Source organism: Drosophila novamexicana, unplaced genomic scaffold (assembly GCF_003285875.2).
Source record: "Drosophila novamexicana strain 15010-1031.04,08,12 unplaced genomic scaffold, DnovRS2.1 tig00000817-arrow-arrow-pilon, whole genome shotgun sequence".
Lineage (NCBI taxonomy): Eukaryota > Metazoa > Arthropoda > Insecta > Diptera > Drosophilidae > Drosophila > Drosophila novamexicana.
In genome coordinates this window covers 1,670,798-1,697,219 of record NW_020824827.1, presented here as the reverse complement: position 1 = coordinate 1,697,219, position 26,422 = coordinate 1,670,798, and the positions used below count along the sequence as shown (strand labels likewise).

Here is a 26,422-nt window from a genome sequence, read left to right as displayed (position 1 = left end):
TTCTTAAATTGAGTGGAAGTTCAAGAACTGCTATTAAATAAAATGACAAAAATTCAGTTGAAAAGTTAATTCTGAAAATCTACTATCGCTCGCATCAACTACTCGAAAAATACTTCCCATCGGACACTAGTACTAAAATCTTGCACATCTCTTTTATCTTACCAAAGCAAAGGCGTTTGGCAACTCTAACCATGCATTTATAAAACGGGACTTTCATTTAATTTGCGCAGTGCAAACGCAACGTAGGCAAAGAATTTCATCATGTCGGACTCGGATGATGATTGGTTCAACAAGGATGAGGATGAGCTGGTGCAAAATCTGCAGCAACAGGTGAAGCAACAAGTGGCAATTGAGACACACGAGGAACGCATTGACTTTTGCAGCCGAGCTGGTAAGCAAATAATATGCGGGTTTTTATTATAGAATGCAATTTTTAATAACAACATTAGATGATTATCTCAAGCAACTTACGGTTACTGGGGATACGAAAAGTCCGAGTCGCTTTGCCACTGCCGATTTTGCAAAGGCACTGAAAATGCCGCCGCTGGATATGTTTCTCTACTTAATGGCCGCGCCGCGCGATCTCTTCCAGGATCAGCTGACGGACAGCGATTCCCCAAAACGGGTGATGCAGTATGTGGAAGTGCTGACGGTGCTGTGCCAATTGGAATTGGGCGGTTTCGATTGGCAGATACTGTCCGGCTTTGCCAGGCAAACGGTGCTCCTGAATCACGTCAAGCGCTTTGCTGTGAAACTCTTTGCGCCGCCTTCCAAGGGCCAAATAGATGCCGACTCCGAGTCGTTGTTGCGCGGCATTAAGTGTTTGCTCATACGTGCCCACAAGCTGGGCGTGCTGCAACCGTCTGGATATGAGCTAATCGAGTATATTAAGACGCTGCTCTCCCGCTGTCAGCTGCCTCAGCTCTTGAACCATCCGCTGTGCGTTGAATTCAGACGAGAGCTGGATGTGCTGCCCGCCAGTACACATGTCAAAAACGAAATATATCCCAAGCTGGAGCAATTACTGCGAGCTGAAGCCGGGGATGATGTGCCTGCCGTTGCCTCCGATGACGTGGCTGGCTACATAAACTGCCAACGGCAGCTGCTCTGCGATGACTTTGTGCAGCCACTGCGTGAGCTCGTGCAGCGTTTGCGTTCCAAGCAGAATATCGATGCTTTGGTGGAACAAAATCTGGTTTGGCCGCACACACAGCTCAACCTGAACCCCGAATTTGCCGAAGCGGAGCGGAATAGCCTGATATTTCTAGATATACGTCCATCAGAACGGCTAGAAAAAAACGAACTATGGAAATCGTATTCGGCCGGACGGGCAGAACAACAATACCTGCGAAATCTTAAGACGGGCGCCTTACTGTGCTTTACCAGCAGCTATGATTTTGACAATTTAATATTGGCCACCGTTGGAATGACAGAGGACAGTATGATAAAACAAGGATATGTAAGACGTTGTACCCTCTATATTCTGAACTATTTATAAAACTCGATATGTTTCAGTTAAGCGTGGAGATTGCCAAACAATACAATATTGGCAATATATACGGCAGGCCGTTAATCATGTTCGAGACGCCGGCGTTCTTTGAGCCGTATCTGCGTGTCCACAATTATCTGAGCACGTGCAGCGCCGATAACTTTCCCATGTGCCGGTACATTGTCGAAGGACAGCTTGATGTACGGCCGCCCGCCTACATTGGACCAGACGTTCAGCTAATGCATAATGGCAAGCCATTTACGGCAGCTAAGCCGCCCGTGGAGACGAAGCTGAATGACTCGCAGCGAGCGGCTTTTGGCGCTGCGCTCTGCATGGAATTCAGCCTGATACAAGGCCCGCCCGGCACAGGCAAGACGCATCTGTCCGTTGAGCTGGTCAAGACGCTGCTGCAGAATGCCGCTCAGCTTGGCGCTGGACCCATTATTGTGCTGACCTACACGAACGACTCGCTGGACAAGTTCCTGTTGAAGGCGGCGCAGCACACGAGCAGCATTCTGCGCTTTGGCTTTCAGTCGCGTATGCCCCAAATCGAGCAATTCAATGTGCGAACAATGTCCGATGATCAGTTGGTGCCGCCGCGCCTCAAGCACCTTTGGTGGCTGGCCAAGTGTGAGTACAGGGAACAGTTCAAGCGACTGCAGGCTCTGCATGCGGACTTCGATGGCAGCGAGTCGGCCCATGTGAAAATCCAATCGGAATTGGAACAGCTGCATGTGGTGACGGAAAAGTTGAACACCTTGCGCACAATATTTCAGTTTTATCTGGCACGTGACAAAGCTCTGTTGGCGATGACAACGACGTGCGCGGCACGGCATAACTTTTTGTTCCGTCTGCTGCAGAGCAAGTGCTTCATCTTTGAGGAGGCCGGCGAGATAGCTGAATCCCATGTGCTGGCCTGCCTAACGCCCTACACGCAGCACGTCATACTGATCGGCGATCACAAGCAACTGCAGCCGCATACGGGCAATTATACGCAACAGGGGCTGCAGGTGTCGCTCTTCGAGCGTCTGATTACGCACAAGTTTCCCGCCAGCGTGCTTAATGTCCAGTATCGCATGCGCACCTGTATTGCTGAGCTCCTGGTGCCCATTTTCTATGACGAATTGATCAGTGACGACTCGGTGAGAGCCTACCGCAATGTGTCCGGCATGTCGGCCAACATGTACTTTGTCAGTCACGTGCAACCCGAGCAGCAGCTGGTAGGCTAAAATGCATTTCGTACTCATGATTGCAATTAAGTTTTCCATTATTATTTTTTCCATACAGAACGACATGTCCTTTGTGAACAAGCACGAGGCCAAGGAGTTGGTGAAACTAGCTGCAAGCTTGAAAGGGGAACGCAAAAACATTGTCGTTCTAACGCCCTACAATGCTCAAGTTGAACATATTAAAGCACTGCTGAGAAAAGCCAAGATCGAAAACATTTTGGTTACAACTGTGGACAGCTACCAGGGCCTGGAGGCAAACATTGTGCTGCTGTCGCTGGTGCGCAGCAATCCGGCTGGACAGATTGGCTTTCTGCGTCAGTCAAATCGCGTTTGTGTCGCCCTATCGCGTGCCCGCTGGGCGCTCTACATGATGGGCAACATGTCGACCCTGGAGCATGGCAATCCCCAACTCTGGGGAGCTATCCATAGCAAGCTGCATGCAGCAAATGCTATTGGTGACGCCTTTCCACTGGCCACAGAGCCCGAACAGACGACGGAGCAGATCTCAACCTAGTTGGAAAGACTTTGTGACAAATTGCTATAAGCAGCATTTTATATATATATTAAATTAAACGTTTTCTTAATTGTTTGTTTGCTTTTTAATCTAGTCTTTTTTTATTTTTTGTATCTGTTATTCATTTAACAGAGTTTTGCCGCAAGACGATTGAAAATTGCTGAATTTGATTTCTGTCTGTATTTATACACTTTATATTCAATATTTTTGCTGTCAAACCGATTTATCATTTTGTATCTTAATGCACTTTTCGTTTTGTTTGTTAGTTATTGCTAAATTTGTAATTGGTATTTTTGTTTTAAACTGTACGTATGCTGCTCGTTTGGTGTTGATCTTTGATTATACGATACTATGCTGGATTAACAATATTTAGAATTTGTTGCTGCTCTCATATAGATTGTATAATAAATATTTATATATCTTTTGTCCTTGTCAACTCTCTGTCTGTCTATCTTAGGCTCTTATTGTTACATCTTAGTTCAAAATTGCAGACTGTAAATGGAGCTTAAATCTCGTTATATTATGAAGGTTTCGGGTGTGTGTGCCTGCATGAATCAGAATGTACATTGGGTTTGAGAACGCGGATCTACAACAACTATGTACTATTTATTCCTTAAACGTGTCTATTTATTTATTTATATATAGGTTAATTTATGAACGTGGCCCAGATATTGTTTGCGAATTAAGGCAATTTTCGAAAATTATCATCAATTGTATTTTTGAATCTGTTTTGTGTTTTGTGTGTGTTTGTTTTTGCTTATTCTTTACAAAATAGTTACTTTTTTCTTGCATTTTATACTTAAAAATAGCTTGGTTTTTTGTTTTTGTTTATGTTTTGTTGTGTTTTAGTCAGAGCTTATGAAATATGCTACATGTATCATAATGTTGTCGTCAACAAGAACGTAATTTAATTATGTGTATTTATATAGTTTATTCGATGCTAAAACTGAAATTAAAAATGATAAAATAGAACGAGAAACGCGGCGTGTAAGAGCAGCAAGATAATTGTGTGTGTGTGTGTGTGTGTGTGTGTGTGCAGATCCTATCCGCTGCTTCGTGCGCGTCTATAGATCCTCTCCCTACTCCATGGCATAATCGATGGTAGATGAGCTTGGTGATAGTTTCACGGATTGGGGTTTGGAGCCAGCGCACAAAGTAGCGGATCCACTCTACAACATCATCGTCATCTTAGAACTCATGGGTTGGAAATCAAGCCAGAATCAGAACTAAACTATAAACTGAATTAATAATGAGCGGCGCACTCATTGATGATTGATGGGAAAAATATATCTGCTTTTGGGCTCCTCACAATGTTGGATTGTTTGGAGGTTTGCGAAATGATCCATGTGTAGCTGGGCGGAGGCTGCTGCTGCTGTTGTTGTTGTTACTGTTGTTGTTGTTGTTGCTGTTGTTTCTGTTGCTGTTGCCGCTGCTGCTGCGTCCCCGAAAGCTGAACTGCGGCAGCGTTCCGCCGCTGCCAGAGGCCGTCCGAATGTTGGTTGTTGTTGTTGTTGTTGTCACCGTTATCGTTGGCCTAGCGCGCCGTGTCTATTGCTACCGTCGATTGATCAGTCCATTGGGAGGTGCCTGCTGGCTGGCGGTGTGCATCAGCTCCAGCTCGACCAGCAGCGGGAAATGATCGGAGGGTATGTGCGGATGTGGACAGCCAACCACTTTGTTTTCGCGCAGCCAATCCGTGGATACGGGTCCGAGCAGGCCCAGAGGCACCATGCCCGTTTTTGTATAGAAAATATAATCGATGATGCCCTTAAAATCGAAGGTGTAGTTGGTGTGCGGCATTATGTCCTCGCTGTAGGCGGAGGCCAGTTTGAAGGAATGCGTAAACTCGTTGGTATCGTTGGACAACAATCGTTGCAGGCACAGCTTATAGCCCATGTCCTTAAAGTCTAAATGGTCCATTGCAACACGCCCCTTGCCCAGAAACTCCACAACGCCGGAGTCGGGCAACGAATTGAAATCGCCGCAAAGCAACAGCTGCACGCTGTTCGAGTCATTCTTGTGGCCGGGTCGAAAGCTGTGGCTGGCCTCGTCAATTATCGTTTTCAGCTCGTTGCTCAGCATCATGGTCTGTATGAGCTTGACGTCACAGAATTCGGGATCCCAGTGGATGTGCGCGGTGCACACGAGCAGCGGCTGTGAGATCTGTGTCACCTCGGACATTGGCTCCCAGGCCGTTTCCTTCACCTTGAGCAGAGCGGCCAGGCCAATGTTATCCTTGGGCATCACACGGTTCAGCATGTTGTCGGAGCCCTCCGCATTGGCCATGGCCAGCTGATTGAATTCGATCAGATGCTCCTTGATCAGCGTGAATCTGCAAGCAAATGTAATTGTACTTTTATTCAAACCGGATTCGAATCTGTTTTGTAGCTGAACTCACTTTGATGTTCGGAAAAATATCGCACATCCGTCAACGTATTTGCGTTCCAGTTCGGACATTGTCTTGGCGCGCGATTTGGGCGAGAAGATGCCCTCGTAGCCATCATTCTTCAGTTCGGGCAGGAAAAAGTGATAAAACTGTTCCGTTTCGATCTCCTGCAAGCTTATTATGTCCGCCGCATAATGCCGTATCTCGTCGATAATTGACTTCTTCCGATACTCCCAGCACAAGGCCCACGACGGACAGTAGCCGTACATTTGTCGCGTCGCATATTTATCGCAGAGCACATTGTAACACATCACCGTAAATATGCCTGCAGGATAAACAAAAATGTATTAACAGTTGTTGTGCAAGGCCAAAAATTATCCTGTAACTAGTTCAAGTATTGCCATTAAATTTATTAAACCCACCCCCATACTAACTTTAGCACCATGTCTAAAATAATATATATATATATATATATATAACTTGCGAAAGGAGTGAGGCCGGCAAAAAGTTACTCTGGATAATTCTTCATAAATGCGATTAAAAATTAACATAACAACAATAGCATAACAGCTAAGCAGAAATAACATAACTGCTAAACAGCCTAACAGAATTTAGAACTCCATCTTACAATAACAGACAATAACATAACAGAGCTAAACAGAAATAACATAACAGCTACACAGCAATTAACAGAAATTCATCTAAAATATCCCATAAAAGTATATGGTACATTTTATTTGTCGGCCTTGAGATCAACTCGTAAGAGACAACATGACAGATAATTGCATCGACTGTTTTATAAAAAAAAAATATGTTTATCTTCTGCAGTTTTAAAGTTACCCTAATCGAATTAAGAACAAGCTCCTACGGGATGAAAAAATGTGGGTTAAAAGCTGTCGCAGTCGCTTACACACACAATTGCACTTGCCAGAGCTTTCAAATAACCCTATTTTTCGCCTATATCTTATCGTATGATTTACAGTTACTTACAGGCTGGTCGCGATTTGTTGGGCTTGGCGAGCGGCAGCCATGGCCGTTGGGGCGGTGGGTTGACGGTAACTGTAAAATGAAAAAGAGAGCAAACGTTAGTGGCATATTCAATAAAATGGCAAGCAGGCAGGCAGGCAGATAAACTTAAAGTGGCGATTATGAAATTAGCGCCCGTACCCGCACACACACACACGCTGTCTGTACACCCCACTGACACACTGCGATCACGTCTTCGTTGTTGTTGTTGTTGTTCGGATAGGTGAAAGTGACATGCAAAAGCAATCAAATAGCTTCCGCCTTCGGTTCGCAGGTGGCGGCATCGCTGCTCGGCTTGTTGCCTATTTTATTTTACGTTTTTTTTTTTTTTGTGTGCACTCTACCTGGGTTTCTCCAACTGCTGGCGACATGCGCCTGGTTGCACAGAGTTGTTTGTGGCTTTGGGTGCGGGTGTGGGCGTGCAACGACACAGCGTGCCACCCCGCCGCCGCCGCCGCCGCCACCAATCCTGTTGTTAGCCGTTTTTGTTGGCGTCCACTCTGCTGCTTCTTTTGCCGTTGCTTATATGCTGCTGCAGCGGCTTACAACATTTTCTTTGGGGATGTCGCCGTTGTTTAGCCGTTTATTATCGCCTGCCTATTTTGCGCAAGTGTGTGTGCGTGTGCGTGTGCGCGCAAGTTAGCTTGTGTCTGTGTGGGTGCGTGTGTGTGTGCGTGTGTGAGGGGCGCTCTCTCTCTCTCTGCTGCAATTGCTCTCTTGTTGTTGCTCAGCAGCTGATCGGGCGCGCTCTTTGCGCTCAATCAACTCTTTCGATTGTGCAGCACAGTTGTTGTTCCTTTTTTTTCGCCTTCGTTTCGCCTAGGTTGAAGTTGTGCGTGTGCGTGTGTGTGTGTGTGTGTTTGTATTTTGTTTTGTTTTGCTTTGCTTTGCTTTGGGAAACGATTGTTTTTCGTATTTCGCTTTTCTGTTAATTTTGTGCAAACGTCGGCCGAGCGACGATGAAAAACTTTCACTATTATTATTTTTTTGTTGTTTTTTTTTTTTGGTTTTGTTTTTGTTTTTGTTTAATAAATTTTGTGATTTTTCATAATTTGGTTGTTGTTTCTGTCGTTGTTGGGCGACTGCTTTTTGTTTCAGCTCAGCTCTTATTGCCTTTCGTTCGTTAACACAGCTTCTAACGATATAACATTAACAAAATTTTCATTGCATTTGAATTGTGCAGCTTGTTGTGGAGTCGATTCTTTTTCTGGTCTTTCTTTTTGTACAATTTAATTCTTTTATTTTTATTATTTTTTTTTTTTGGTTTTTTTGGTTTTTTTTTATTGTTTCACAAAGTGCAACAAATTATTTAATAACGAAAAAAGAAACTATGTTTTTGTTGGGTGTATAGAAATGTAAATAGAAACTAAATAAAAAAAAAAAAAAAAAACAAATTGACAAAAGACTTAGGCAACAAACTCAATGCCAACTATTTTACTCAGTTTCTAGGCAGGGCGGGGCGGGACGAGGGCGCAGCGAGGGGTGCCTTAAATATATGAGTAATCGCCGTGAAACAGAAAACAAAACAAAAAGACAACAAACTTTTTTTTTTGTTTAAAAAATGAGTTGAAACAGCGTACAGGGGCGTGGGGGGGGGGGGGGGGGGGGGGGGGGGGGGTTTAATTGAGTGTAAATTGACAGCTCATACGGTCGAAAAACCTAAACGACTTCTGTTAGGATAAATGCGCAACAAAACTGTCAAATATATTATTCACAACTGACATTTACGAACGTGCTAAAAAAAACAAGCAAGAGACTTCAAACAGCTGTTTTCATTTTTTTAAAGAATGCTTTGCCACTGTCAAGCATGTGTCACGCCTTTAAAGATGAATTCTCCCCATTTGAAGAACTGGAAATTAAAAAAAAAATGATGGTTCGGCTTAAAGCTAAAACCTTGATACAAGACGTACAGCTGCGAAAAAAGTACCTTTACACTAACAAGACGCATTATTCATATCTTCCTAGTTACGTTTGTAAGATTGGAGTTCTTAAGTTTTTGGGAGAATGCCCGATGTTGTTTAGATTTTGCTAGTATGTAGCGAGCATAATAAACCTTATACTAGTCAACTTTGAATTAAGAATTTGAATAAACAAACGCGTTTTCGATGTAAGAACTTAAGATTCTAGCGATCTTCCAAATATGATATAGTGGTTCCATGCTGATAAGACTTTTCTTATATGTGTGCCTTACATATTGGGAAACTTACAAATGCCGAGTTTCGTCACGATATTCTATAAAACAAAAACAGCTCACATACAATCATCTAGTTAAGCCTCATAATTTAGTGGTTCGATCCATCTGGAGACAGAAAGACAGACCTATGCAAAGATTTATGATGATAACTTTAAAGCTGAGAAACTATTTGGCATAGAAACAGACAGACATGAGGAATATATGTTCTTTATTGGATCGGAGATGTTTTCTTTGATCACACATTTCATGACAAAATTATAAATCCATTACTAAGTTATAAATCCAAAACTAACCAACTTTATATAGATGTTAAGTATTCATATAATATTTGTATTTATATAACAAATATTTGATCTGATATTTTGGTACAGCCTAGTATACTTTCCTTTGCCAGACTATAGCTAAAGGATCTAGATTATATCTTTTGCAATTATTTGTTCTTAAAGATCGTGAAATAGTTATATATGAAGCAGATCAGATCTTCTTCAAAGTTGAGCGCTTTCTATTAGATACGAGACTAGACTCTCTTCGCTTGCAATCTATCTGACATTTATATAACAATATATGTTATCAGATCTTGTCATTATTTTTATATGGCTGCCAGAGCCCTTTCTACAACATTTTTCATGGTCGTTGCCTGCACTCCAAAACAAAAGAAAAACAAAAGTTCGAAAGGCAAAAACCCAAGTGAGCGTATCGAAAAAGAAAGTGAAATTCAAATTGAAATTTGGTGCGATTAACAACGCCAGCCGAGGAGAGCCTGATCGCCGGTTCGTCGCCCGCCCAACCGCCCGCCCGCCCGCTCGACCCGACCCTTCCCCTCCCCCTAACCTGCCCACTCACCAACTTGTTGGCTACAGTCAACATTTTGTATGCACAACATGTACACATGGAGACGGACGACGACGACGATGGAGTTGGCGGAGATTCGGAGGCCTGCTCCGAATAGAAAACAAAAGTCAACTCGCCACTTGCCACACTTTGAGAGCCGCAATTAGATAACCCGTTTCATTTGCACCACTTTTTTGTGCTTGTGGCAAGAGGCAACTGCAACCAACTGCAGATATGACTGCCAATGTTCAATGGCGTTGCCCGCCGCGTTGTCGATGCCACAACTGAGACCCAATCTTGCATTGAAATCATAATAATGAAACTGAATTTAAGGTGCACTCCGCGCGCACACACACACACACACGCACACGCACACGCAACAGACAAACCAGTTGAACAGCATTTTTCATGCAACGAGGCTGCAATCTCCAGTCTCGAGTCTCGTATCTCTTGTCCCCAGTCTCGAGTGTTAAGTGGCCCCACGACTGCGACACGAGGGTCGTTTATTCAGCAGCCAAGTTGCAAGCAATTATGCCACATTATAAAGTTCCCCAAAATGTTGCAAGAACAGCTTACATGGGCATGCAGACAATTTAGCTAATAACCCTCAAGACAATGAAAAAGAAATAGGCAGACCCTTCAGACTTCATACAAGTCTTATCCATTTATTATTTAGCTAATGACCTTCAAGACAATTCTTATCGATTGACTATTGAAAGGAGCTAAGGGAAGAAGCTTGCATATTTGTAATGGAAGATCGGCACTGGGTTGAGGGTATCTTTTAGTCGGGCACTCCTTTTTAATAGTTTCAATCCTACCTTCCTTCAAAGTCTTTTTTGCCTAACTTTGCTCGACTCTCTGTGTTATAGATGCATTAGCACTACCAGGATATTCAGCTCCCTTCTCTGGCAGTTCATTGGGGCACAGCTTTCCGGCGGACTTTTCCGGACAATCCCCCATTCAAATTAGTTGAACCTCATCTCGCATAATGCCAAATTGCTTGAACGTTAGTTAATTATCGATTTATTTGAGGAGCAACCCTCGTGCAAGTAACGGCTGCCGACATACACGACTTGTCAGCCTCTCTCCGCGCTTCTCAGACTGATGATCAAGCGTCTAACAATAAGCGGTACGGCCCGGCAAACAAATTTTGCTGCGTCACATGGAAAATCAATTGAATTGTGCGCCGGAGTGCGCACCGTGACTATGCAGACACGAACTGTTGCCAGTTTAATGGCTGATGCACTGAGGATGCAACACAGGCAGCCGGACGACGCATTCGCGTGGGCTTTCATTCGACAGCTAGGCATCTTTGTAGGAGTCGTCGTCGTCGTCGTCGTTGTTGTTGCGGTGGCTGCATCTGCGTCTGGGGCTCACGCGATGCTGCCACGCGGTTTGGTTACGTTTATTATTATTTTATTTTTTATTTTTATTTTTTTTGCTGTTGCTGCTGCCGTCGCTGATCCACTTTCAGCTCTTTGCGCGTACTTTCTCCCCCAATTGGAAAGCAAGCAGCGGCGACGCTGGGACTGCGACTGGGACCTGGCGGCCAGCCTGTCGCCACGTCCAAACTCCCAACGAGCGAACTCTTTGAGCGAGGGCAACCCCTAGAGCAATTAGTTACATTCGCATGAGGTAATATATCATAAATTTTCAATAAGCAGCACCCCATTCGATAAACAAATAAGTTTTCTATGCCAGAACCTACTTTTCGACCGATTGTTCCGATGTCAGCTATATGATATAGTGGTCCGATGTTGTTTGGATTTTGCATATATGCGAGGAGCATAGTAAAACCAATAAATGCCGACTTTGGTCAAGATATCTTGATAAACAAAAAAGTTGTTCATATAAGAACCTACTTTTCGACCGATCGTTCCTATGGCAGCTATACGATATAGTTGTTTGATATAAATAAGATTTTGCTTAAATGTGGGTAGCATAGTGAGACCTATAAATGTCGAGTTTGGTTCAGATATGTAAAAAAACAAAAAAGTTTTCCATACAAAAACTCAATTTTCAGTCGGTTTTTGTTAACAGTTGAAAATGTTAGCCCCCTTTTTGTTTGTCTTATCTAGTGAAACTTCCTCGTATTTATCTACATGATTTACTGATCAAGAATATATAATTATATAATTTATGGGGTCAATAATGTCTGCCCCCATAAGCGTAACATATTTCGTGTCACAATTTTAATAGTTTCTGTTAACAGTGAAAACTGTTAGCCCGTTTTCTATTTGCATCTAGCGAAACTTTTGTCTTTGCCCTCGCATTTATGTGCATGATTTATATTGCCCTAGCGGCTGTTCATTCGACTTTCTAATCATTTGCACTTCCTTTTACGCAACAACAACCTTGATAAGCCCGAAGCATACAAAAAACATAAATAAAACAACAAAATGAAATCGAAAACGGGCTATGCGCCACTTCCGCACCACAAAGCGCAATCCACATAAACATTATTAATAATAATAATTTTATAATAATAATAATAAATTGTATACATCAAAATACAACAAAGAAGGGGGTAAGAATGCTAATGTCGAGAGCTCGACGTTTAAATACCTCGTAATCAGGTCTCAGACTAAGGAAAAATATCTACTAGAGTTTACATTTCAGCATGAAATGTTATATTACATAAAGCTAACAACATATATTTATTTAAATAAATTAAACTCGAAAATCGAAGAGAAAATATTTGATACAGAGTATATCAGCTCGACCCGAGTTCGTTTAAATTCCTTTTATTAACTTTTTTTTATACAGGGTATAATAAAACATTTCCGATTTGTTCGCATATTTATAAGAAATTTGGGCCATTTATGCGAAACGGAAACGAGGCGCAAAAAATGGAAATTAAAACGGAACAAGAAAAAACCAAAATGTTTTGACCGAAAATGTTAATACCCTTACCGACATAGTAATTTTAAAGAAATCGAATTCTCTACAACAAAGCAAAGTTTTACAATCCAATTTTTGCAATAAATAATAATTTTTATATATAAATGAGAAGTGAAAAAAATGTTATATCTTGTTAACATAGTTATCGATAATTTGTTCCCTTCTGAATAAAGTAGTTCCGTTCCGCTTGTGAATAAAGTAGTTCCAATTCAACTAGTTCACGTTCCGTAAACATATTTTAAAACGGAATATATATGTTAATCAAAACAACCGTTGCGCGTTCTGTGTGTAAATTTCCATGCCCTCCGACAAGAGTATACAATAAAATAACGACGATGCAATGACACAGCAGAAAAGCTAAAAATAAATTGTAGACATGTTTTGTAACCGGCCGAAAAAAAAAACAGTTAAAATTCAAAGGGAGCCCGGCTGCGGCTACAAAGCGGGGGCAAGGCGAGTTAAATAAGCGTCTTTTCACGCCTGTTCCAATTAATGAATCAGTTAACAGCTGTTTTATTACTTATTGTTATTGTTATTATTGTTGTTGTTGTTGTTGTTACATTTTGGCAGTGATATTGTTTGTTATTGCAGTTATAAATACCGCTTGGCAGCATGTGCTCCAATAAATCATCTACAACAACAAAGGGCTGATGAGGCCGCGACGCGTTTAAAATGCATTATAAAGCATAAATTGTCATCAAAATTAAATTAAATAAAAGCACACACAACTAGCTTAAGCCAATTAAACGATTAGGTAACAGTTATAAAGGCAGCGACGGCGGCGCCGGCAGAAGCAGCAGCAGCAGAAGCAGCAACAAGTATGCCACAAAAACGTTGTTAACAGCAGCAACAACAACAACAGTAACAGTAACAGCAACAACAACAACATCAGCAGCAACAACAACATCAACAGTAACAGCAACAACAACAGCAACAGCAGCAACAACAACAACAGTAACAGCAACAACATTTAACAGCAGTAACAGCAGCAACAACAGTACAGCAGTAACAGCAACAACAACAACAGTAACAGCAACAACACTTAACAGCAGCAACAACAACAGTAACAGCAACAACACTTAACAGCAGCAACAACAGCAACAACATGGCTGGCTATAAACCTACATAAAGCAACAAAATTTTGTACAGCCGCTGTTGTAACCAAAAAAGAAAAAGAAGACAAAAAAAAAAACAAAAAAAATTAATTCATGTTGTGCTCATTTCGTGAGCAACAACAACAATAAAAAGTTACCACAACAACAGCAGCAAATGAGGCACAAATAGCTGAAGAAAAAAGAGTCCAAATGTCCGATGCCAAGATTTTTAACACCATCTTCAACAGCTGCTGCCACTCTTTGAATAGCACTCACACGGGCTTTACGTGGGCCAATAAAAGAAAAAACCTTAGACTCAAGCTAATGGCTCATTAGCAGCAACAATTGGGCTGAGAAGTTGTTGGTTCGATTATAACTTATGTCTTTCATAATCAAGAAAACGTTCAAGTCTTTATTTCAATTGTTTGTTTAAGAAGAAGAGTTTGTTAAAAGGCGAGCTAACGAGTTTGCTTGTCGAAAATAAATGTGTGTTTTTTTTCTATAATTGGTAGAGTCAAGTGCACTGCGAGCGAATTGCGTCTATTGTGGCTCTGATTGTTCTTTTTCCGGCCCTTAAGAATGAGAGAAAAACTGCTCTTCTATATCTTCTACTAAGAAGAATCTGAGCGCCTCGCAAAATCTGCTCTCCCATCTCTACTAAAAAGGATCTGAACCCCTTCCAAACCTGCTCTCCCATCTCTACTAAGTAAGATCCGAGGACCTCCCAAAACCTGCTCTCCCATCTCTACTAAGATCCGAGGCCCTCCCAAAACCTGCTCTCCTATCTCCTCTACTAAGAAGTATCTGAGCTCCTTCCAAAATCTGCTTTGCTATCTTAACTAAGAAGTATCTGAGAAGTCAGAGTCAACAAGGATTTTACTCCAAAATTGTAAACTTCCCAGCAGCTCCTGAAACCCGATAGATGTCTAGGCTTGGGCAATAAAGTATTCTTGCCCAGACATACTTGAGTTCCATTCTTGTCAGAGTCCTAGGAACATCTAGGCATTTCTGCGTCCCTGTTAAAGTTTTCAGGAATCCCACCCGTTAGAAAGATATACTCTATTGCTGGCCTAGCTAATTCAGGTATTCTACATTAATGATATGTCTTTCGATACTCTGTTCCGAAATACTTTGTGAAACTCAATTCGGTTCCCAACTTCAGCTCTCAGGTTTTTTCGCCCAGCTTTAATGTCGTTAATTATCAAGCGTTTAGCGAGTTGTTTATTTTTAACTTCTTTAAAATAGGGTTAATAGAATGGAAGTAATTAAAGTCTCATGACTAAGAAAAGAATTGGAATGGGCCAAGCGAGATGTTCTAAGCAGATGTTGAGCCTGGGAATAAAGGAGTTACGTTTTCTGAAGGTGTTCCAGCATTTATCTAAAATCTATTAATATGATATATTTTATTTTATTTGTTATTTAAATGAAGCTCTTGATCTTTTTTTTTTTTGTTAATTTTTTTGAACGTGCTGAACATTTATGAATTTATTTCATTTTATTTCGATTTCTATGAAAAATGGATTTGGTTTGCAAAGTTCTTAACTGTGTTTTTCTTCTTCTTAAAAAACGTCAGTCTAATGTTGATTTCTTTCTTATTTAGTTTTTCTGTTAATTCTTATTTTTTGCCTCAGTCTGATATTAATTCCCATTCTTGCGCAATAAGACGATACGCTTATGACCTGGTTAACAGAAGCTGCGAACTACGAGATCTAAAGAAAAATTAAAGCTAAAGATAGACAGATATTTAAGCAACACACATTAAACTACCTGAAGCTTTTTGCCTAGTCTCACGTAGGGCAGGTAAACCAGCGAAGGTATTGCTGCGCGCAGGTAAAGCTGCGGCAGAGTTTGCCAGTGAAAATCTCAAAACGTAGCAGAAGAAGAAGAGGAAGAAGACTGGGCAAGCAGACGACATTAAAAGGTGGAAAATATAAATGTAATAATGACATTTGTGGCCGTTAGATTCTTAACTGTTTGACATTTTGCGTAACCTTTTTCGTAGACATTTGGCCTTTTTCTTCTTTTGTTTTTGTAGTCCCGCAACTGGGCCAACAGCCCGGCCCGGCCTGGCCTGGCCTGGCTTGGCTTGGCCTGCTGCAGCTGGGCAAAGACTTTCAATTTCATTGGAAAATCCATCCGTGTATCAATCAAATGTAGCAAGAAATTGAAAATGCGGCAAGACGAAAAATGCCAGACAAATTGAAAAATCGCGATCGCAAAACAAGGTGAAGCGACAAAATCGCCAAGCAGAGCAAACTCTAGAGAAATAAACCAAAGCCAAAGCGTTAATACACTAACAAGCGCTATTATTTTCAATTTAATCTAATTTAATTTGTAAAAAAAAAACGATTAAGCAAAATATGTCGAACAATTTATTCAAATCGACAAATACATCTAAACACCAAGAAGTATTGTCATTCATTTGAGATATCCCAGCTAACTTTAGAGGCTTCATAACTTCGAGATAACTTCGAGGGGATACCCTGAACCCTCTTCTTCCAACATCAAATGCATATATATATTCTATTTTAGAAGCTATATGTCAAGTTTGGTGACTCTAGCTCTTATTATTTACCAAAATTGCCCAAAAAACAGGATATCGATATCGATTTGTATCGATTGCTTGCAAACGGAGTAAGTTATCGAGTATCGGAAAGAAACTCGATCTGCGCAGGCACTAGGAGCACCTACATCTAAAATTTCTGTAGCTCTTATAGGTTCTGAGATCCTTGCGTTCATACATACGGACAGACGGACGCACGGAAAGACAGACAGACGGACATGGCTAGATCGACTCGGCTATTGATGCTGATCAAGAATATATAGACTTTATGGGGTCGGAGATGCTTCCTTCTGCCTGTTACATACATTTGCATTTTGCACAAATACAATATACCCTTATACCCATTTTATCAATAAGTTCTGAAGGTTCTTGAAACACAATGCAAAAGCTGATATAAATTGTGTTTATTCGTAATTGGGAGCGAGGCAAACGTGATAAAAATGTTAATGTATTCCGCAGAAAAGGGCATTTAGTAACAATTAAATTGTAGAGTCTTGCAAGAAAACCCAAACAGACGACGCTCTAACTATGGAATGCTCCGTTGACCGTTGGCGAGAAGCAGAGAGAAGAACACGACCTGGAGAAGAAGACGACGCACTTATTGACGTAGCCAAGCACATTAGCCAGTGTTGGGGCCCGAACAGTTGCCGGCATGATGGCGCAAACAGTGTTGCAAATGACCCAATTATCCACTGACCCACTCAAACGGTTGGACGCTAGCCGGCGAGTGAGAGAGAGAGGGGCGAGGAGGAGGGGGAGAAAAGTGGTAGACAAGTTGTGGACAGAGTGGACTTAGAATATAAGCGGGCTCTTTAGGAGTCAGCCAGAAGTCATTGTGGCAAAATGAATTGCTGTAGAAGAAGATGATGACGACGACGACGAGACCCTAAAATATAGACATTAATTAGCCAAATGACCGGCAATTTGTGGCGCACAAAAAGAAATTAATTTGCCAGTTACGGTTAATACAGCGGATCTCTGCGAACATTTTCAATACGAGCCGCTCTCTTTCAATTAAAGAGCAAGAGGAAGACGCGGCGACACCAGGTGAAAGGTAAACAATCTCAGGCCAAGCTACGACAAAAGCTGGTTCAAAGTTTGGCTGACTGTATAACTAAAACTAGAAAAAACCAGAAAGAAGGGCGGTCTTTGGCAGGCCGCAGATTTAATGCCCTTACCACAATTAGTATATTCATAATTGCTTTGAACGTATCTAAGAAGCACTGGGAGACCAGTTAATGCCGAGTTTAGTTAAGATATCTTGAAAAACCAAAAAGTTTTCCATGCAACTTTATTTTTTACCTATCGTTCCTATGGCAGCTATATGATATAGTGATCCGATTATGATAGGATTCAGCATATATATGAGGAGCATAGTAAAAGTAATAAATGTCATGTTTAGTTAGGATATCTTGATGAACAAACAAGTTTTCCATACAAGAAACTACTTTTCGAACGATAGTTTCTATGGCAGCTATATGATATAGTGGTCCGATATTGATAGGATTTTGCATATATATATCTAACGCATAGTAAAAGTAATAAATGCCAAGTTTTGATAAGACAACTTGAAAAACAAAAAACTTTTTCACACAAGAACCTAATTTTTGAACGATGCGTTACACATTTCACGCCAAAATCATAATACCCTCTGGCTAGAGTATACAAATAATAATAATAATTCGTTGGGCTAATGCTTGGAAAGTTCACTCTCAAGTGCAGCCACGGTCCCAAGATCAGTGCTCCAATGTTCAGTAGTGTATGTTTATTTGCCTGTCTCTCCTCTGGTGGATTGTCTATTTGTTATTTGTTTATTTGTTTATTTGTTGATTTGTTGATTTGTTTATTTGAAAACAGTCGACATCGGCTTGAACGTGCCCCAATAGAAATCTTGCGGCCCAGGGAAACACACTTTTCGGGGCTATCAAAACAGTAATCAGGTTTTTCTTTTTCATTTCCAAACAAACGGGGCGGTTTTTTTTTTTTTCATTCGTTTATTTATGTATTTTATTGAGCTCTCGTTCACGCTTAATCAAAATAAATAATAATTGCGGTATTGTGCGCGAAACAAGAACTTAATGGAGATACTTAAGGCTAAATGGAATGAGAATTATGTGAGAAAGATATTAAATCGCGCCTCCGTTTTGTTATTTGTGCAATAACACATATTGAAGAAATACATGTACAATGACAATTACAATTACAAGCTAGTGAAAATCTTAATTAAATAAATTAGTTTATGTGGGGAATGGTAACAAAAGCGCAGCCGGCTCCATACTGGGCGGCCCCGCCATTGGCCGGAACTCGACTCGACTCGACTCGATCGTGGAAAACTGTGACATTTTTCCATCATGCCAAGCAGCAGCAGCAGCAGCAGCTACTGTGGAAAACTCGAGACCAGCAAATGCAATTTCTTTGCGCGCTCGTGAGTTTCTTTTAATTAAAAAAGGCGAAAACTTTTACTCGGCGCCAACTGCTAAATAAGCAGGTAACTAGGGCTTCTGCTGCTACTGCTGTTGTCTTAGATTTTATGCTCAGTGATCAGAGCTTGGCATAATTAGCAAAAGGTGTCTTACAAATTAAAAAGCGGCGACCTTAACCTTCAGCCAACAGCCGTCAACTATAAGCTGACCCAAAAAATAAAACTAAAAACTGCATCGAAATCAATCGAAGCGAGTGAAATATATATGTATATATGAGTGCCAGAATTCAGTCGAAGTGAATACAATAAATATCAAGTTATGAATGCATTCGAATGATTCGAATAGGTTTAAAAGTCAACCATAAGTAGTTAAAGACATGAACAGAATTCGAATGAATGCAAACTTATGCAGGAATGCATTCGAATGCACTCAAATGATTCGAATGCATTTCAAATACCAAAAAACTAAACACTATTCGAAACATTTGGAAAAAAGCTACTGTTTCTAAGCAAACTAATTCGAATGAATGCAAACTTATACAGGAATGCATTCGAATGCACTCGAATGATTCGAATAGCTTGAATAATTGCAAATGTATTTTAAGCAAACTAATTGTAGTCAAAGAATATGTTCGAGTGATTCGGATAAGATCAAAAACCGATGAGTAGTATTTGAATGATTTTATATATATAAATAGTAAAAGCACAAAAAAGCTGAGAATTCGATATATACATTAATCCGACCAAGCAAATCGAATTAAAAATGTTTCATCATTAATAAACTAAGTAAAAACCGAAATTCAAATCATTTTCTGATCTCCTTATGGAATGAAACGAAAAAAGCCATCTATATAAGTATATATCTAGATATCGAGAACATATTCTATTATGATCTTAACTCAATTCGAGAGATCATTGCGTGTCTTGAAATGTGATTTGTCTCAACAGCATTTAGCTTAACAGAATAACATAAATAAACTTAAATAACTAAAAAAGTTCACTTCGTAGCGCTCTATAAACTAACTGTTACCTTAAAAACCCAACCGAAAACGATAAACCCAAATTTTGTTTAAAAAGAAAACGAACCAAGTGTTAATTAGGAACTACAAACAAATTATTAGCTCAGCAAGACAAATAATTAAGGTCAACCAAAAAAATAGTTTGCAGAAGAAAGAGAAATATATGATAACATATATATATATATATATATATATATATATATATATATATATATATATATATATATATATATATATATATGAAATATAGAGCAAATTTTGGCAGTGACCCATTATTTGCTTTGCTGTCTAACTAAATATAGTATTATCATCTATTCGAAAACTTATGGGAAAACTAAGCTCAAAGCTTCTCAAATACAAATCGTTAATGCACAAATAACAAAAAATAAAATAAACTAAACCAATTTTTACAAATGTTACAAATGCGTCATCGCTCTCGTTATAAAAGTATATATATATAAGTTGTGTATATATAAATTGTATATATATATATATGTATATATATAGGGTTGTGTGTGTCCACAATTTTAGCTGGGCCTCTTGTCTAGTCACGATTTCTATTACTTTTGCGTTTAAAAATCTGCATAAGACTTTTCGTCGTTGTTTTTGTTGTTTTTTTGTGTTTGAATCTCGCCGCTTGTCTGGGCAAAAACAAAGCAACTTCGCCGCAGCGAAAGTGAAAGCTGTAGCCTGTACATACACATGCATATATATATACATACACACATATACATACAGATCTACAAAGTCTGCAGCGCAGGCGTCTTCTCTCAATTGCTGTTGTTGTTGCGCCCATGGCGCATTAATTTCAATGTCTCGTGCTCTTTTTTTTTTCTTCCGTTTCTTTTGCCATTCAATTTCTCTTCAGCTGACAATTCGCCTAATTTGTGGGTTAACGGTTTTTGGTTATGCAACGCACACGCCCACGCCCACATATGAAAAAAAAAGGGTTTGGCAATTAACTATAAAATTGCGTGGGCTGCATTTTGGTTTGGATTTCGTCGTCACGAGATGGTGGAAAATGCGGGCTTCAATTTTCCAACTGTGCCCAGTATTAGAGTTGTGGGCGTGGCGCTGCTGTCGTCGCTGCCTTTGCTGTCGTTGCAGTTGTTGTTGTTGTTGCGCCAAACCAAGTCGAAGCAATTGTTGTAAAATTGTTGCTTGTCGTTGTCGTTGTTGTTGTTGTTGTTGCAGTCCAGAGCTGTGGGCGTCACAAAGCTCGCATCCATCAGATTTAAATGCTCAAAATTGAAGACAAGCGCCTCGGAGTTATAGCTGCCAGCGCTATCCAAGCCGCTGTCGCTGGCCGACGCCGAGCAGCTGTCGCTGTCGCCGGCGCAGCTCGAACCCCCGCCGACGCCGACGCTGCCGTCGACGTCGTTAACGGCGCACGTCTCGATCAGCTTGCGCGAAATCTCGTTGATGCTCGCGTCGAGCAGCGTCTCGGCCGCGTTGGCGTCGGCAGCGACGCCAGCTCCAAAGCAGCTGGCAAACAGATCGTTGGCTATGTTCATGCCGCTCAGGATGTCGCCATAGCCCGAATCGCTCGAGTCGCTCAGATACAATGCTGGAGCTGGAGCTGCAGCTACAGCTGGAGCTGGATTTGCTGTAGTGGGCGCATGGGCGTGGCTGCGCTGCGATCCGATGACGCCCACAATTTCGGCGCGACAACTGTCGCCGGTGATGGGCGCAAAATGTTGCTCCGTCTCATCAAAATTGTTGGGCACATTTCGCGAGCAGATCGAGCTGGCGCACGAGTTGTCCGATTGCGTGGACGTGGACGAGTTGCTCGACGAGTTGCTGGCGCCGCGCTGCCCGCTGCGCAGCGGGTAATCCCACAGCGAACGCAACGGATCACAGTCGCGACAAAAGCAAACTCCATGGCTGTGATCGTGCTGCTGCATCCCACTGCATCCGCCGGCAGCCAGAGGCAGCAGCTGTCCATAGCTGGCCGCCTGATGCTGCTGCAGCTTGGGCTGCAAATCCGTCTCCATTTTGAGCAGCACGCCGTTGGCCGGCTTGCGATCCTTTTTGCGGCGCTTCCTTGGCTTAATGATGCGCGGCAGACAGGTGTCCGGCACAGACGATGCCGGCTCCTGGCCAGCACAGTTGTTGTTGCTGTTGTTGTTGTTGTTGGTTGTCTTCTGCTGCTCCTGGGCGCTGAGCACTGCCGGCGCCGAGTTCTGATAGCGCAGCGTGCGCGTTTTGTCCGTCAATTGAAAGTTATTCAGGCGCATGGGCTGATAGCTGGAGGCGTGCGCTGGCCAGGATTGCGGCGAATACTGTTGCTGCTGCTGCAGCTGGGCATGATGTTGTTTGTTGCCATTTTGAAGCAGCGGCTGGCCGTGCGCATGCGCCGCCAGCTGTGACATGGAGTGCGCGCCGGAGCCAGCGGCGGCGGCTGGCCAGGATTTGCCCGATTTGCGCAACAGCCGATGACGCTGCGCCGGCGTCATGTGGCTGCAGGCGTTCGAGATAAGCGGTATGCCGGCACACTCGTTGATCCGCTGCTGATTGACCAGCAGCTGTTGTGGCGGAGGTCCTGCTCCTGCTCCTGCTCCTGCATGGTATAGTCCATGATGCGGCTGGGCGCGCAGATTGTAGCAGGCGGTCGGCGCGGCGGCATTCCAAATGGCCGGCGGCTGCAATGGATGGGGCGCGTATCTAGCGAACTGGCAACCGTTGGCGTTTTCTGGTGCACGATAAACGGCCAGATGCGATCTCATAATCCTGCCTCGTTCGTATCTCACGTGGTAGCAGCAGCGTCTTGTGTCCTCGTCTGCCGTGCGTATCGCACATCACTTGGCCGCAATTTGCAATTTGCAAGATTTCAACACTTCAATGCATGCAGGCGGCCATTGCGAAAAGCATTTCCACACGCGGCAACCAAAAATTCGCACGAAATGAAAAGCGTCCGCGAAAACGCGAACCGAAAAGCGAACTGCACAAAAGAAACTGGCACAAATGTTGCCTCGCTCTGCCGCTAACGAAATTACGAAACACTTGGCGCAGGCGCAGCCAGCGACAAGTATGAGACGAGACGAGGCGAGACGGCGAAAACTGGTTTTGACTGGCGTCGACTGTGGAGTTAAAGCGTCCGCTCGCGAGCCAAGCTTGTGGCAGACTGATGGCAGCGAATTCAATTTCATTCGCGCACGAGCTTTGCCGGCCTAACAGTAAACGCACTTGAAGCCGTTATGCCCGCATTTGCACTCACACTCTCGCGCTCTACGCTCTCACTCCCTCTGTCTCTGTCTCTCTCTCTCTCGCTCTCTTCATTAAGCTCGCTCTCTGCTGCAGCTTTGGGCCAACGTCCAGCAGCTTTGCATGTCGAGGTCATGCAGTGTTGCCTTTGTTGTTGTTTTTTCTTTATTGCGTTGCATATCATTTTGGCGCTTGCATTCAATTAAATTATAATTGATGTTTGGCATTATTAATAAGAAAAACCATGAGTTTGAACTTTAATTGGCCAATCGGTTGTTCGAAAACCGGTTGCCATCCTGTCAACCAAAGCTCGCATTACAGATTGAAAACGAATCGAATAGAAAACTAAAAGCTAACGATGCGCCGAAACATAAATACCCTACACAGCAATTAATATTGTGATAATATATTCTTCGATGCATAACTCAATAATAAATATAGATAAATAGTAATTTGAGGTTGCTCTAGTAAGCAATCAATCAATCATCAATTTGTTTTGAATAAACTTAGATAAGAACAAGAGATGAAAGTGAAAAATCTTGTGTTTCATATTTTGGAGCACAAGTGTAATACCCTCTGTAAGGGTATAACAGAGACGTTAACAGCACAAGAGAACTTTCTCTTTTCATGCCCCTTTTTAGCTTTCCTTTTTGCAGAAACAGGAGCCCGCGTAAAATTCAAACACACACACACACACGCATACACGCAGCGGCAAATACATAGAAATAGAGTAACAATATGTTTGCTACTCACATGACAAGTTGTCCAACATGTGGGTAAGCAATTTCGGCGTGCCATTCGGCTCATTGTAGATGTTCATAAACTCCTTTTGCAGCGGATTGCCCATCAGACCAAGTATGACCAGATGGAACAGCTTGCCGATCTCATACGGCAGCACACGCAGAAAGTTATTGTTCAACAGCAGCTCTCTGGAAATAGTTAAAAGATAAACCTAATTAGTTGCTGCTCCCAATTGTAGTGCGATTTGGGGGTTAGCCCACCTTAGCTGTATGAGCTCGCCCAGCTCGGCGGGCAGACTGCGCAGCTTGTTGCTGGACAAATCCAACGTTCTCAGGCTAACCAACAGGCCCACATCCGCTGGCAGCCGCAGCAGCTGGTTGTCGTTCAGATAGAGTGCGGTCAGGTGTTCGAACTCCCACAACGAGGGGCTGATATTGCGCACGCAGCCTGCCAACATAAGAGGATTAATGTTTTAGTTATATAGCAGATATTTGATAGAGCGTTACATACCCGTTATTTCGAGACCCGTCCAGTTTGTCTTTTTGCCAGCGGCAATATCTTCGGCGGACAGAAATATCTGTTGCCTTCTGTTCGTGCTGTCATATTTGTCTTTGTTACGAGACATTTTATAATAATTTCCTGGTTGGATAATAAACAAATCATTAGTTGAGTTTATAATACTTGCGGTCTGCGGGAAATTGGGGCCTGGGTGTTGGTTGGCTGTTGTTGTTTTTGTTTTTAGCAAGTTAGGGCTCATGTTAGGAGACAAAACCTGGCTTAGGCAACGGCAACGGCAACAAAAATAACGTACATACATGTTGGCATATGCACATATATATTTTATTTTATTTTATACCCTTGCAGAGGATATTATAGTTTTGCTCACTAAATGCGTAATTAATTAATGAAGGCATTTCCGTTTCCAAAGTATACCCTGTATAAAACTTGCCAAAGATACGCAGTTGGTAGATTTTTCGTATTCTCTTGGATCGGACCACTTTAGTAGCATATATTATAATCAGTCCAAAATTGAGTTCTGCTAGCCTGAAGAATTTTTTGTCCTTTTTTTTATTATTAAGAATGAATATTGAATGTCTGCAAGGGTATTTGATCTTCGGTGCCCGAAGCCATGTGTTCATTCGTTTTATGAATGTAGGGAGGGTGGGGGAAGGATGTTGAAACAAATTATAACCTTTCATAATAACCGCCTGATGATTTAAGCGTCTCTGCAAAATATTAACAAATGGATTGAATTATTATTTGTATTAGTAAACACAAAAAGATAGACGAACATTCGCAAAAATCATACACAATTGTAAAAAAAAATATAAAACATAAATATACAGTAGTAGTATATGCAAACGAAAATTGTTTCTTTTTTTTTTTTTTAGGGATTTTGCAAGCGCGCGGGCAAAATACACATATAAATTTGCACATGTATGTACATAAATACATCAGTATGTGTGCATGTATGTATGTACATATACATATATGGTGGGGGTGCTGGGAAACAACTGTGTGTAGTCGCCGAGTATACATATACAGCAAGGCTGAAGCGGCATAGCATCGCGTTGTACCACACTTATACATTCAAATGTATGTGTATGTATATGTATATATAGATTTGTAAATTTGGGCTTGCGATAAAGTTGTGCAGCAGCTGCTTTGTTGGAGGAGCCGCGATAGTTGTAAAATGTGTCCAGCACTCACTCTTTACCTATGTATGTATATATATGCTTATATTAGTTCTCTCTTGCTGAGTTCTGTTAATTGGTTTTTTGGTTTCTTGCCGCCTCTTCACTTGCGTCTTCTCATTGAATTACCAAACAATTTTGAATACTAAACGGTGTTATTATTTTTTTTTTGGTCGTTTTTGTTGTTGTTTTTTTTTTATTTTTAGTGTATTTGTACAAATGTTCTTGATGTGAAATGCGCGTAACTAGAAATTTTGTACTAAAGCGACGAAATTGCTTATTCTCTTTCTCGTTTTGGGTCGCTTTTTCTTTTTTGCGCGTTTGCCTTCCATTTATTTATTGTGCGATTCGTTTTCATAGTCGCTTCTTGTTTTTGTATACATGTTGGCTTGGAGTTGCCACTTATTGTCCAGAGAATATATGTATATTGCAAATTGAGAGAAATTGGATATAAATATACATTAAATTTAATATTTTACGAATTATTTTGATAGATATTTCAAATAATTTTTATCATCGTTATTTTATACACAAGTAATTTACAACAAACTCATTTAACCAAAACAAAACAAGCACGTATAAACACTAAAAACACATACACACACACATACACATACACACAGTTACACGGTCAGATGCAGACATGCACAATACATACAAGCACAATGAAAATTCGTACTATTTGCTTTGCCAGCCACTTTAAAAGATGCAATTTTTGTTTAATTCTTTTTTGTTGCTAGTAACTTATTTTCGTTTTATTTGCGACTGTATTGCTGCAAACTTTTCTTTTTTCGCATATCTCTTACACACGCTCTTCTGCACGATGTGACCAACGCCGGAGACGCAGAAAAACGCGTAATTCCAGTATTTGCATATTTATTTGATCGCTACGTGGTAAATATGGTCGCACTAAGAAACAAAACTGATCTTTTGTAGAAAGCTGGTCCCATTGTTTTATTTCAAATTAAAATGACAGCCAAAGTTGCATTTAAAACCCTCAAAATATAGATAGATATATATACTTTTTTATTTTTTAAGACACCAAAAGCATATATTAGTGGCAAGCTAGTTGATGAACAAGTTATTGTTGTACATTACACGTGTGACACATTAAA

At 41.4% G+C, this 26,422-nt stretch overlaps 3 protein-coding genes across 4 annotated transcripts; 1 reads left to right on the top strand and 2 right to left on the bottom strand.

The window, feature by feature from the left end:
- Positions 1-105: 105 nt before the first annotated feature.
- On the top strand, positions 106-3,313 carry LOC115764115 (NFX1-type zinc finger-containing protein 1). Its single transcript, XM_030706977.1, has 4 exons — positions 106-391; positions 450-1,459; positions 1,516-2,709; positions 2,777-3,313. The coding sequence occupies exons 1-4, from the start codon at positions 262-264 to the stop codon at positions 3,230-3,232; spliced, it is 2,790 nt and encodes a 929-aa protein (XP_030562837.1). The 5' UTR covers positions 106-261; the 3' UTR covers positions 3,233-3,313.
- LOC115764116 (CCR4-NOT transcription complex subunit 6-like) lies at positions 3,303-25,779 on the bottom strand. Of its 2 annotated transcripts, XM_030706978.1 has the most exons (8): positions 25,331-25,779; positions 24,806-24,839; positions 24,124-24,252; positions 23,874-24,060; positions 23,626-23,801; positions 6,609-6,677; positions 5,631-5,943; positions 3,303-5,564 (listed from the first exon to the last, which is right to left on the bottom strand). In XM_030706978.1, exons 2-8 carry the CDS (start codon positions 24,810-24,812, stop codon positions 4,787-4,789), a joined length of 1,659 nt encoding a protein of 552 aa, XP_030562838.1. In that variant the 5' UTR covers positions 24,813-24,839; positions 25,331-25,779; the 3' UTR covers positions 3,303-4,786. The 2 variants fall into 2 exon arrangements, with proteins under 2 accessions (XP_030562838.1, XP_030562839.1); XM_030706979.1 differs by lacking the exons at positions 23,626-23,801; positions 23,874-24,060; positions 24,124-24,252; positions 24,806-24,839; positions 25,331-25,779 and adding an exon at positions 6,989-7,891.
- Positions 20,673-22,394, bottom strand: LOC115764173. The gene has a single exon (XM_030707060.1). It carries the CDS (start codon positions 22,392-22,394, stop codon positions 20,673-20,675), a length of 1,722 nt encoding a protein of 573 aa, XP_030562920.1.
- Positions 25,780-26,422: the final 643 nt, after the last annotated feature.

Bases quoted from the DNA above. Each gene is read 5' to 3' on its own strand.
- LOC115764115 (XM_030706977.1), top strand. From the start codon at position 262: ATGTCGGACTCGGATGATGATTGGTTCAACAAGGATGAGGATGAGCTG. The intron at 392-449 runs GTAAGCAAATAA...TAACAACATTAG, and splicing joins TGACTTTTGCAGCCGAGCTG to ATGATTATCTCAAGCAACTT. The intron at 1,460-1,515 runs GTAAGACGTTGT...GATATGTTTCAG, and splicing joins GTATGATAAAACAAGGATAT to TTAAGCGTGGAGATTGCCAA.
- LOC115764116 (XM_030706978.1), bottom strand. The intron at 23,802-23,873 runs GTGGGCTAACCC...AACTATTTCCAG, and splicing joins GGCGAGCTCATACAGCTAAG to AGAGCTGCTGTTGAACAATA. The intron at 5,944-6,608 runs GTAAGTAACTGT...TTTATCCTGCAG, and splicing joins CAACAAATCGCGACCAGCCT to GCATATTTACGGTGATGTGT.
- LOC115764173 (XM_030707060.1), bottom strand. From the start codon at position 22,394: ATGAGATCGCATCTGGCCGTTTATCGTGCACCAGAAAACGCCAACGGT.